A 13,790-nucleotide genomic window follows, 5' to 3' on the forward strand; every position below is an offset into this window, starting at 1 on the left:
GTCATGGGGAATCAATAAAACCTGACACATTCAGTTGAGGCAGGACCAAGACCCTCCCCCAACCATCAACTAGACTCCCCAGTAGTTCAGCCTGATGCTTGGCTGTAGATCTCTGCATCTGGTTCCATCAGTGACTGGATGAAGGCTCTATGATGACAGTTAGGGTAGTCACAAATCTGACTACGGGGGAAGCCCAGTTAGGCACCCTCTCCACTATTACTAGGAGTCTTAGCTGGGATAATCCTTGTGGATTGCTAGGAATTTCCCTAGTGCCAGGTTTCTCCCTAGCCCCACAATGACTCCCTCTATCCAGATATGTCTTTACTTGCTCTCCCACCCCATCCTTCCCCAACTTAACCATCCCATTCCCTCATGATCTCATCTCCCATTCCCTCACATTTACTGCCCACCACCCCCAGTTTACCTAGGAGATCTCATCTATTTCCCTACTCATGGGGAAATGTGTCTCTCTTAGGGTCCTCTTTGTTACCCAGCTTCTCTGGAGCTGTGGATTGTAGTCTGGTTATCCTTTGCTTTACATCTAGTATCCACTTATGAGTGAGTACATGCTGTGTTTGTCTTTCTGGATCTGGGTTACCTCACTCAGAGTTTTTTTCTAGTTCCATCTATTTGCCAGCAAATTTCATGTTATTTTTTTTAATAGCTGAGTAATAATCCATTGTGTAAATGTGCCACATTTTCTTTATTCATTCTTCAGTTGAGGGGCATCTAGGTTGTTTCCAGGTTTTGGCTATTACAAATAATGCTGCTGTGAACATAGTTGAGTACATGTCCTCGTGGTATGATTGAGCATCCTTTGGGTATATGCCCAAGAGTGGTATTATTGGGTCTTGAGGTAGGTTGATTCCCAATTTTCTGAGAAACCACCATACCAATTTCCAGAGTGGTTGTACAAGTTTGCAATCTCACCAATGGAGGAGTGTTCCCTTACTCTACATCCTCTCCAGCATAAGCTATCATTGGTGTTTTTGTTCATAGCCATTCTGACAGGTGTAAGATGGAATTTCTGAGATGTTTTTATTTGTGTTTCCCTGATGACTAAGGATGTTGAGCAATTCCTTAAATGTCTTTTGTTCATTCGAGGTTCTTTTGTTGAGAATTCTCTGTTTAGATCTGTACCACATTTTTAACTGAATTATTTGGTATTTTGATATCTAGTTTCTTGAGTTCTTCATATATTTTGGAGATCAACCTTAGTCAGATGAGGGGGTTAGTGAAGATCTTTTCCCATTCTGTAGACTGCTATTTTGTCTTATTGACTGTGTCCTTTGCCTTACAGAAGCTTTTCAGTTTCAGTAGGTCCCATTTATTGATTTTTGCTCTTAGTGTTTGTGCTGCTGGTGTTATATTTAAAAAGTGGTTTCCTGTGCCAGTGTGTTCAAGGCTACCTATTACCTACCTACTACTTTCTCTTCAATCAGATTCAGCATACTTGGATTTTTGTTGAGATCTTTGACCTACTTGGACTTGTATGTTGTGCATGGTGATAGATAATGGATCTTTTTGGAATCTTCTACATGTTGACATCTAGTTATTCCAGCACCATTTGTTGAAAATGCTTTCTTTTTCTATTGTATGGTTTTGGCTTCTTTGTCAAAAATCAGGTATTCAGAGGTGTGTGGGTAATGTTGGGGTCTTCAATTTGATTCCATTGGTCCATGTGTCTGTCTTTATGCCACTACCAAGCTGTTTTTATGACTATGGCTCTAGAGTAGAGCTTGAAGTCAGGGATGGTGATACCTCTGGAAGTTCCAGGATTGTTTTGGCTATTCTGGGTTTTGGGGGGTTTTTTGTTGTTGTAATTTTGTTTTGTTTTTCCATATGAAGTTGAGTATTGTTCTCTCAAGGTCTATGAAGAATTGTGTTGAAATTTTGATGGGGATTGTATTGAATCTGTAGACTGCTTTTTGATGTGGGAGTCCCCTCTGCATGCTGTGATTACCATTAATGAATAAAGAAGCTTCCTTGGCCTGTTGATAGGGCAGAACTTATGCAGGCAGGGAAGACAGAATTGAATGTTGGGTGAAGGAAGATGGAGAGAGAGACGCCATGGATCTGCCACCAGAGATAGACATGCTGAAACTTTGCTGGTAGGCCACGACCTTGTGGTGATATACAGATTAATAGAAATGGGCTAAATTAAGATGTAGGAGTTAGCCAATAAGAAGCTAGAGCTAATGGGCCAAGCAGTGATTTAATTAATACAGTTTCTGTGTGATTATTTCAGTTCTGGGTAGACGGGATAAACAAGCAGTTCCTTGCAACAGCTTTTGGTAGGACTGCCATTTTTATTATGTTGATCCTACCTATCTAAGAGCATGGGAGAGTTTTTCATTTTCTAATATCTTCTTCAATTTCTTTCTTCAAAGAGTTAAAGTTCTTGTCATACAGGTCTTAGACTTCTTTGGTTAGAGTTATCCTAAGATATTTTATAATATTTGTGACTATTGTAAAGGGTGACATTTCTCAGATTTCTTTCTCAGCCTACTTATCATTTGTATGTAGGAGGGCTACTGATTTTTTTTTAGTTAATCTTGTATCCTGTGACATTGCTGAAGGTGTTTATCAGCTGTAGGAGTTCCCTGGTAGAACTCTTGGGGTCACTTTATGTATACTATCATATCATCTGCAAATAGTGAAAGTTTGACTTCTTCCTTTCCAATTTGTATTCCCTTGATCTCCTTTTGTTGTCTTATTGCTCTAGTTAGAACTTTGAGCACTATATTGAATAGGTGGACTGCCTTGTCTTGCTCCTGATTTTAGTGGAATTGCTTTGGGTTTATCTCCATTTAATTTGATATTGACTATTGGTTTGCTGTATATTGCCTTTATCATGTTTAGGTATGTTCCTTGTATCCCTAATCTCTCCAAGACCTTTATCATAAAAGGGTGTTGGATTTTGTCAAAGGCTTTTTCAGCATCTAATGAGATGATCATGTTTTTTTTTCTTTCAGTTTGTTTAAATGGTGGATTGCATTGACAAATTTTCACATGTTGAACCATCCCTGCATCTCTGGGATGAAGCCTACTTCATCATGGTGGATGATTATTTTTATGTGTTCTTGGATTTGGTTTGCCAATAATTTATTGAGTATTTTGCATCAATGTTCATGAGGGAGATTGGTTTGTAATTCTCTTTCTTTGTTGTATCTTTGAGTGGTTTGGGTATCAGGATAATTGTAGTCTCATAAAAGTGTTTGACAATGTTCCTTCTGATTCTATTGTTTGGAACAATTTGAGGAATATTGGTATTAGCTCTTCTTCGAAATTTTGGTAGAATTCTTTGCTGAAGATAAAGCTATTGGGTAATATGTTTTATTAGACCAAGGTAAGATGACTGGCAAAGGAAAGGATGGGTGAGGAAAAGAGTGTCTCATCAAAGGTGGCTCATGTAGAAAGCAGGTTCACAGATCACTGATTTGGGGCTAGGCCTCTGGTTGTGCAGATGGCTATAGGTACAGGGGTGAATGGGTATCTTTTGTAGAGCTGCCTTAGTGTTCATAAAGTCCTTAATATCATGAAAAGGTTTTCCTTCTCCATCAACTATAACAATTTCACAGAGTATTATAGTCTGTACTGGCATCTCTCTTCTTTTAAAACTTGTTGACTATCAGTCAAGGCCCTTCTGGCTCCCACAGTCTCCATTAAAAAGTCAGTTGTTATTCTGATGGGCTTGCTTTTTATATGTGAGTTATTCTTTCTTATAGCTTTTAGTATCCTTTCTTTGTATTGAATTTTTTTCTGGTCCTGTCTATTTGATGTTCTGTATGCTTCTAGAAATCTCTTTCCTTAGGCTGGGGGAGTTTTGTTCTATAATTAGGTTGGAGATATTTCCTGCACCTTTGACCTGGGTTTCTTGTCCTTCTTCTATACCTATAATTCATAGGTTTGGCCTTTTTATAATGTTTCAGAGGTCCCAAATGCTCTATTTCTATTTTATATTTTATTGAAAATTTTCTTTGGGTGATACAATTTCTCTACCTCTTCTTCAAGCCTTAGCATTCTCGTTTCCACTTGATCTATTCCATTGGTGAGACTTTCTATTGACTTTTTAATTTACTGACTGAATTTTTCATTTCAAGGTTTATTTTATTTTAGCTCTTTAGAAAGCCCTTTTTATTAAATTCTCTTTGCAGAATTTAATTGAGTTGTCTTATTCCCTTCCACTGTTTGCTTGTGCTTTCACAATCTTTATTTCAGAATTTATGCGTATCACCTTTGAGTTCCTTGAGCACATTTGTAATTACTATTTTGAAATCATTACCTTTTACGTCAACTAACTTGCTTTTCTCAGGGAAAATATTATAGGGGTACTGGGTATAATTTCTGGAAGATACACATTATCTTGGTTATTCACATTGCTTGCGTTTTTTGATGAGCCTTAGGCACCTGAAGTTAGATCATTGATGGTAGTCTTGATATGGCCTCACTTTTGTTGAGTGGGTGCTTGCATCTTTGTTTGATGTTTCTACAATTTGTCATGTTGTGAACTAGCTGAATGTATTTGGAGTTCAATCTTGGTGAAACCCTGTGTTGGTGTGCAAATGGGATGTCAAAAGCAGTCCCAGCTTTAGCTAGGAACTTCTGAGCCTAGGAGCAAATCATCTGTACTTTTAGAAGATCCTCCTGCTGGTATTCAGCAGTGATGGAAGGGTCATTGGTTTCTACAGGTGGTTTTTAGTTATCAAGGGCTAGGATTACAATAAGGATAGATGGTACTCCCTGGGGAACAGGGTATAGGATAGCACACCATTCCTTAGAAAGCAGTGGGTAAGTTGGAGGCCAGACCGGGGGTCCCTACCACAAGTTAGGGATGCAGCTTACATGTGGTCTAGAGCACCCTGATGAATGAAGTAGGCAGGCTCAAAATTCCCTTCCTGGGTTTGAGGTTGCAGGAACTTCTCATAGTCCTTGGTCACGTGGTAGATAAGGTGGTTGTTGACTATGTTGGAGGACAGGTGGATTGTAGGGTTGCCTACCTGGGTCTAGAGTTTCAGGACATCAGTGGCTGGTGGGCAGGCAGACAGGTGGATTCTAAGCCTCCCTACTTAGGCTCAGGGTCACAGAACACCACCAACTATTGGATTTTAATGGCAAAAAAATGTGTTTGGTTTTAAAGAAACTATGAAACTATGGTCTTTGAAAGTAGTTAAATTATTTTTCACTTCTACCACCAATGAATGAGAGTTCTAGTACATACCTCCATAGCTTACCAATATTAGTTTTGAATTTTAGCCGTTATAATATATGTGTAGTAGGACTTCAGTGTTTAATTTGTATACACTGATGCTATGTTAGGCATTTTGTGTGTTTATTTTCCGCATGTATGTCTTACTTGATAAAGTGGCTCTTCAATTGTTTTGCTTAATTTATAATTTAATTGTTTTCTTATTGTTGAAATTTAAAGACTTCATTATGTATTAGAAGTACCCGTCCTTTATCAGTTACATGTTTTTCAGATATTTTCTTTTTTATTTTTTATTATTAATTAAATTTATTCATTTATTTTACATCCCTACTGAAGTTTTGCCTCCCTCCTCTCCTCCCATTTCCTCCCTACCTTCCTTCTGCCCCCAATCCATTTCTTCTCTCTTTCTGTTCAGAAAGAGGTAGGCTTCTCATGGGTGTCAATAAAGCGTAGAACTAAGTTCCTTCCCTCATATTAAGGCTGGATGAGGCAACCCAGTGTGAGGAATGGGTTCCCAAAAGCCAGCCAAAGTGTTAGGGACAGCTCCTGTTCCCACTCTTCAGAATCCCTCAAGTAGACCAAGCTACACAGCTGTCTCATGTATGTACATGGCCTAGGTCAGTCACATACAGGCTCCTTAGCTGTTGATCCAGTGTCTGTGAGCTCCTATGAGCTAGGTTAGTCATATCTGTGGGTTCCTTTGTGATGGCTTTAACTCCACAGGCTCCCACAGTCCTTCCTTCCTCCCTTCAACGGGATCCCCAGAGCTCAGCCCGGTGCTTTGCTGTGGATCTGCTTTCATCTGTGCATCTGTTTCCATCAGTTACTGGACAAAGGCTCTCAGATGACAGAATAGTCACCAATCTGATTATAGGAGGAGGCCAGTTCAAGCTACCTCTCCACTATTGCTAGGAGTCTTAGCTGGGGTCATCCTTGTAGATTCTTGGGAGTTTCTCTTGCACAAGGTTTCTACCTGATCCCAAAATGCCCCCCACATCAAGACATCTCTTTCATTACTCTCCCCCTCTATCCCACCCGAAATCCAGTTCTTCATGTTCCTATCCCCATCTGCCTCAAGTTTCCCCTTTCCAGAAAACCCATGTGTCCCTCTTTGGACCTTCCTTTCTGGGTCTGTGAACTATAGCATGGCTATCCTTTTTTTTAAAAGCCTTTTTTTTGAGACAGGGTTTCTCTGTGTAACCTTGGTGCCTGTCCTGGAACTAGCTCCTGTAGATCAGGCTGGCCTTGAACTCACAGAGATCTGCCTGCCTCTATCTCCCCAGTGCTGGGATTAAAGGCATGAGCCACCACCACCTGGTGCGTGGTTACCCTTTACTTTACAGTTAGTATCCACTTATGAGTGAGAACATACCATGTTTGTCCTTCTGGGTCTGGGTTATCTCACTTGGGATGATTTTTTTTTCTAGTTCCATCTACTTGCCAGCAAATTTCCTGATGTTATTGTTTTTAACAGTTGAGTAGTACTCCATTGTGTAAATGTACCATATTTTCTTTATCCATTCTGTGGTTAAGGGGCATCTAGGTTGTTTCCATGTTCTGGCTGTTATGAATAACAATGCAATGAACATAGTTGAGCAAGTATCCTTGTGGTATGGCTGAACATCCTTTAGGTACATGCCCAAGATTGGTATAGCTGGGTCTTGAGGTAGATTGATTCCCAATTATCTGAGAAACCACCATACCAATTTCCAAAGTGACTGTACAAGTTTGCACTCCCACCAACATCCTCCACATCATCCACATCCTCATCAGCATGAGGTGTCAGTGTGTTTTTGATCTTAGCCATTCTGACACGTGTAAGATGAAATTTTAGTGTTGTTTTGATTTGCATTTCCATGATGGCTAAGGATGTTGAACAATTCTTCAAGTGTGTTTCAGCCATTTGAGATTCTTTTGTTGAGAATTCTGTGTAAATCTGTACTCCATTTTTAATTGAATTATTTTTGATGTCTAATTTCTTGAGTTCTTTACATATTTTGGAGACCAACCCTCTGTCAGATGTGGGGCGGGTGAAGATTCTGTAGGCTGCTGTTTTGTCTTATTGACAGTGTCCTATGCCTTACAAAAATCTTTCAGTTTTATAAGGTCCTATTTAGTAAGATCTCTGTGTCTGGGCTATTGGTTTTCTATGCAGGAAGTTGTCTCCTGTGCTAATGTGTTCAAGGTTATTTCCCATTTTCTCTTCTATCAGGTTCAGTGTATCTGGATTTATGTTGAGGTCTTTGATTCACCTGGATTTGAGTTTTGTGCAGAGCAATACGTCTGGATCTATTTATATTGTTCTACATGCCAATATCTAGTTATGCCAGCACCATTTGTTGGAGAGGCTGTCTTTTTTTCCATTGTGTGATTTTGGCTTCTTTGTCAAAAATTAGGTGTTCATAGGTGTGTGAATTTATGTCAGAATCTTCAATTTGATTCCATTGGTCCACTTTATTTTTTTATGTCAATTTTATATTTTCTCCTAATGTGTAATTTGCCATTTACAAGGCCTAGGCAAGCCTTGACCTTGCTATCCTCCTGCCTCAACCTCCTGTCAGAGTACTGAGAATACAGGTGTGCTCTATCATATCTACATCAGAAATTCAGAATTTTAATGGAGTCCAGCTTGCCATTTGTTTTTCTTTTTTGGAAATGCTTTTGGTTTCATACATAAAAAGTTATTGCCAAACTCAAAGTCACGTAGATCTTTTTCTTTTTCTGTGAGTTTTATATTTTTTAATTTTTTATGCCTGTTTTATAAAATATATTTACCTTTATTTTATGTGCATTGGCATCAGAGTTCCTGAAGCTGGAGTTACAGACAGCTGTGAGCTGCCATGTGGGTGCTGGGAATTGAACCTGGGTCCCGGAAGAGCAACCAGTGCTCATAACTGCTGAGCCATCTCTCCAGGCCCTGAGTTTTATAGTTTTAAGTTTTCCATTTAAGATATAATCTATTTTTAGTTAATTTCCAGTGAAAAGTTTATGGTCTGTGTCTAGGCTTCTTTGTTTGTTAGTTTTTGCATGTGCATGTCTAGCCATTCCAACACCATTTGTTGGAAAGACGGTCCTCAGTATTTCTTTTTTACATTTCATCTTCTGTCTTGCACTCATATGAAAGTTATTATCTTGTTTTAGTTACTGGCCTTGAAAGTATACAATCCTTTCTTAACTGCCCTCCATATTTATACTCTCTCTTGCTGACTTATTCTTTATGATAGTATTTTATTATTTTTATGATTGTGGTGCTGGAGGCCAAACCAATGGCATTGTTCATGCTAGGCATGAATCCCCTACCAGTGATTTACCCCATTCTCTTTGTTACTTCTTTTCTGTTTTACCATCCATTTAATTAAATTTATATTCACCTATTTCTAACCTACTATTCAACATATTTGTTTTATTTTCATTTTACTTATTATATATTTCACTTCAAGAAGTTTCCTTTTTTCAAACTTTTAAAGTCACATTTTGTAATAGTCTTTGGAGATGGAAAGATGACTCAGTGGTTAAAATATAGTGGCTGTTCTTGTAGAGGACCTCAGGCTTACTTCACAGTACCCACATAGTAGCTCACAACTGATTGTAATGCCAGTTCCAGGGGATCTTCTTCCCTCTTCTAGGTCCTCAAGCACCAGACATGCATAAATGTAGGCATACCACACATACACATAAAAATAAAAAAGCAAAAATATTTAAAGTTAGTCTTTGTTTCCATGAAGTTCATTGATAATAAAAAATGTTAAAACTGTTACAGCATAGAAATAACTAATTAGAATGCATACAAGCTTGAATGATCACTATAATTGTTTCACTAGGTGCTTACTACTATTAATCTGCCTACTTGCAGATTTTAATATAACATTTTTAATGTAACATTTTTTAGACTTTGAAAATATAGATGTTTTGTCACTAGTTTTATTATTCCAGTTTCTGAATCTTGAGTATCTGTTTCTGTTAGCTGTTATTTCTGCTGTTATTCTTTTATGGTGTCTCGTTTTATATGATGCTTGGTTAATGTTTACAGCTCATCATTGTTGAAAATTTTTATGAAATATTTTGAAGCTGAAAATAAATATCCCTTAATAGGTTTTGGAGTAGTTATTCATAACTGTAGGTCTTTTGAGCCCTCTATCCACCAGATTCTGTAATTTAGGACTGTAAACAAGCGAGTCTACTTGTATTATAGCTCAAGGAACATTTCCCCTGTGTGTTGTGCTGTCTTCTACTCAGTGCCAAAGTAACCTTCTTTGTGGTCTCCTGGAACGTCTATGGGTAGGTACAAGTTTACTTCTGACTTAGTCTAGCAATGTGATCTTGTGGAACTTGATATCTAGTTTCTAATTTACCAAGACCCGTCAAATTTTCAGTAAACGTTTGTCTACATTCACAAATACCCACCAGCCAAAATTAGTTTTAATTCTCTGCTTACCTTTCTGTGACTTCACTTTTTCTTAGGTTTGGTTTGTTAAATGTTTTGCTACTTTTCCATTTGTCCTATTATTTTATTTAATATTTTTAGAAAAATTTAAAGCATATTATCCAACTTTTATGGTTGTTTTCAGAAGAAAAGTTATTTTGACATGGCTTATTCACTCTGGTTCTAGAAGGAAAACTATTTCCCTAGCCTTCTAAGACAATAAGTCTCTAATTTTTTTAGATTCCTTTCTTTTCTTAGTTGAGTGCCCCTCAACTATTGTGACTATCAGTGATATTAGTAAAATATGGTAAGGACTTTTATAAAATCAACCCTATGTTTTTCTTTTCAGGCTAAAGAGGCAGTAACAGAAACTGAGCAACAGGATCCTACAAACATTTTCACTCAGTTTTATATATTCAAGATTGCAGTCATGGAGGGCAACTCTGACAGAGGTATAAATGCTCTATGTATTAATGTGAACAATGAAAATCCCCAAAGAATAAAAAATCCACAATAAGAAAATAGATACACTGTTTTGAAGAGAACTTTGCTGAATAGATTTAATTACTTTTGCATAAAATTATACAACAATGCACAAAGAAACTGGGAGGTATGAGAAAGTTAAAAAAAACACAGCTACCTATCTAGAGGATCTGAAATGATAAAATATTGGACAAGAATTGGGGATAATTTTTATCACTGTACTTGTTTATACTTTGTCATTTGAGCCAGCCTACTCAAAAGTTTTAAAAGTTATGGGAAAGGACAGTCTTAATAAAAATTTACATCAGTTAAGAATTGACCTAAAAACCAAAGTCTTCGGGTACCTTTTGACTCTGTTCACTAATGTTGTAAAACAATAATAAAACCCCCTAATCTTCAAGTGGAACTATTCTTTACAAAGTGATTGCATTAGAATGGTATGTACATGTTGCATATCCCATCAGAGCTATGTTCTCCCATTAACTCAAGCATAGTTTCTTAGCTGGTGTGTCAACACACACACATGTATCTTTAATTAGTTACATATATACATGTGCTTATTTAAGGTTTTTAGCCTTTCTACCCTTGGGTAGTTGAGCAAATTCTGAAGCAATCTGAACTGTAGACAAGTTACCATTTATAAAGGAAATTGAGATGCTTAAGCAAATAGATGGAACAGAAACTATGCCAATCTAATCACTAAACTATTTACAGTTACTGTGCACCAGAGATTCTGATATTCATGCTAGAAAAAGATAATATATAATAAAAAGTATTATATACCTCAATAACAATAAAAAGTAGAGTTAGTTAGCTCTGTATCAAGGCTAATATTGTTTTTATGTCTTTCTTTACTGTTTTCAGTAGAGACTTCTGGACATTTGTTTTATACACACACGCGCGCACGTGCGCACACACACACATACACACACACACACACACACACACACACACAAACACACATACATATTTCTTACTGTTTATCAAGATAGGGTCTCATTATGTAGTCCTGGCTGTCATAGAACTCACTTTGTAGACCAGACTGGCCTTGAACTCACAGAGATCCACCTGTCTATACCTCCCAAATATTGGGATTAAATTCATGTTGATATAGTATATTAAGGGATAAAAGAACTTTAAATTTCATGAAGCATTTTTATCAGTTAAATGTGAAAAGTTTCCTTATTAAACCTTTCCCTTTAACTTTATTTTAAATAGAGTTATTTCAAAACCTATTAAACTAAAAAATTATTTATGTGTGTGAGAATGTGTATGTTTGTACATGATGCCACAATATTTGGATTTTAAATAAAACCTTCATGGAGTTGGTTCTCTCCCACCTTCATATGGGTTCTGGAATTGAACTCAGGTCAACAGGCTTGTGAAGTAAGCACTTTTACCCAGTAAGCCATTTTTACCATCTCTTCTAAATGTTTCTATTTAAATAGTATATATTGATTATATAGAATAGTAGGTTTTATTACGACATTTCATATATAGATATGGTATATTTTAATCACATTCATATTTACCTCCTGTTACTCTTTATTGTCTTTCTGATCTCCCACCAATCCCCCTCCTTTTTCTCAACTAGTTCACCTTCTACCATCTTTTTTTGAAGATCTAATGAATTTCATTAGGGTTGTTTATGAAACATGGGTTAGGGCTTATTTATAGGAGCATGAGCACCTTATCAGTGGTCACACCACAGAATAAAATACTCCCCCCCCCATTAACCATTAAATGTGTTTAAATCTTCAAGGAAGTGTGGAGCCCAAGATATCTTCCCCTTTTGATGACAGGATGTTGACTGACCCAAGCATATACACAAAGAACTACAGGCAACTAAGGAATGTTGGGAGTAGGAGAAATTGTCTTCCCTAGAGAAGAGCACACTCATTGGTTAGTCAGTATCCATTGGTTAACCCTGAAAACATACATACAAGTGACATACATTCTGTGCAGGCTATATTTATGAGTATGTGTGTAAATACATATATACATATGCATGTAATAACAATGAATGAATAAAAGAAGCCTTAAATTTGAAAGAGAGCAAGGAAAGGTATATGGAAGGATTTGAAGGGAGAAAAAGGAAGGTAGAGACACATCTGACAGAGGGATGAGCTCCAAAACATCAAAATACCAAATGATCCAATTAAAATTGGGGTGCAGATCTAAACAGAGAATTCTCAACAGAAGAATCTCAAATGACCAAAAGACATTTAAGAAATTGCTCAACGTCCTTAGTCACCAGGGAAATGCAAATCTTAACTACTCTGAGATTTAATCTTACACTCATCAGAATGGCTAAGATCAAAAACACATTGACACCTCATGCCGGAGAAGATGTGGAGTAAGGAGAACACCCCATTAATGGTGGGAGTGCAAATTTGTACAACCACTTTGGAAATTGGTATGGTGGTTTCTTAGAAAATTGGAAATCAATTTACCTCAAGACCCAGCGATACCAATTTAGACATATATCCCAAGGTTGCTCAATCATACCACAAGGACACTTGCTTAACTATGTTCATAGCAACATTATTCCTAATAGCCAGAACCTGGAAACAACCTAGATGCCCCTCAACTGAAAAATGGATAAAGAAAATGTGGTCCATTTATGCAATAGAGTACTACTCAACTGTTGAAAACAATGATATCATGAAATTTGCAGGCAAATGAGTGAGGTAAACCAGACCCAGAAAGACAAACATGGTATGTACTCACTCATAAATGGTTATTAAGAGTAAAGTATAGGATAATCAACCTATAATCCACAGCCCCAGAAAGGCTTTATAACAAGGAGGGCCCAAAGAAGGATGCATGGATTTCCCTGGGAAAGGGAAGCAGGAAAGATCTCCTAGATAAACTGGAGGCAGGGGTTTGGGGAATGAAGGAATGAGAACTAGAGGGAGTGGATTGGGTGGGCTGGGTGCAGGAGGCAGATGGAGGAAGGATGGAGGGGGGAGAGTAAAGAAAGAAACTTCTTGATGGGGGAGCATTTTGGGGTTAAGGAAAAACTGGTGCCAGGGAAACCCCCAGAACCCACAAGGATGACCCCAATTAAAACTCCTAGCAATAGTGGAGAGGGTGCCTGAAAACTGACCATCTACTATAAGCAGATTGGTGACTTCCATAGTTGCCATTACAGATAATCTATCCAGTAACTAAATGGAGCAGGGGCAGAGACCCACCGACAAGTACTGCACTGAGCTCTGACAGTCTAGCAGAAGAAAGAGGGGAGGGATTATATCAGCCAGGGCTATAGTAGGAGATTGCTTGTCTGTTTCCCAGAGGCCCAGACCGGAAATAATCACATAGAAACTGTACTAATTTAAAACATTGCTTGGCCTATTAGCTTAGGCTTCTTGTTAACTAACTCTTACATCTTAAATTAACCCATTTTATTATTTTAAATTTTACCATGAGGCTCGTGGTTTACCGGTAAAGTTCCTGGGCATCTCCCTGACTCTGCCTTCTTTTCTCCTCTATCTCTGCTTGGAATTCCTGCCTTCCTCTATTCTGCCCTGCTGTGGGCCCAAGTAGCTTTTTATTAACCAATGGTAATAAAACATATTCACAGCATACAGAGGGAAATTCTACATCAGAGGGGCGTCATCATGGGGGATCCCACAGAAACAGCTGACCCGAGCTTGTGGAGACTGGACCGAC

General features: G+C 37.8%; 1 protein-coding gene across 1 annotated transcript in view; it reads left to right on the top strand.

Annotated features, from left to right (window-relative positions):
- The window catches only part of Tex11 (testis expressed 11), a 267,891-nt gene that overhangs the window by 132,995 nt on the left and 121,106 nt on the right, over positions 1–13,790 (top strand). The window contains exon 16 of the mRNA XM_048417933.3: positions 9,982–10,084. Within this exon, the coding sequence (XP_048273890.1) occupies positions 9,982–10,084 (103 nt within the window). The remainder of the gene's footprint in view (positions 1–9,981; positions 10,085–13,790) is intronic.

Source organism: Myodes glareolus, chromosome X (genome assembly GCF_982192425.1).
Source record: "Myodes glareolus chromosome X, mMyoGla1.1, whole genome shotgun sequence".
In the NCBI taxonomy this organism is placed as follows: domain Eukaryota; kingdom Metazoa; phylum Chordata; class Mammalia; order Rodentia; family Cricetidae; genus Myodes; species Myodes glareolus.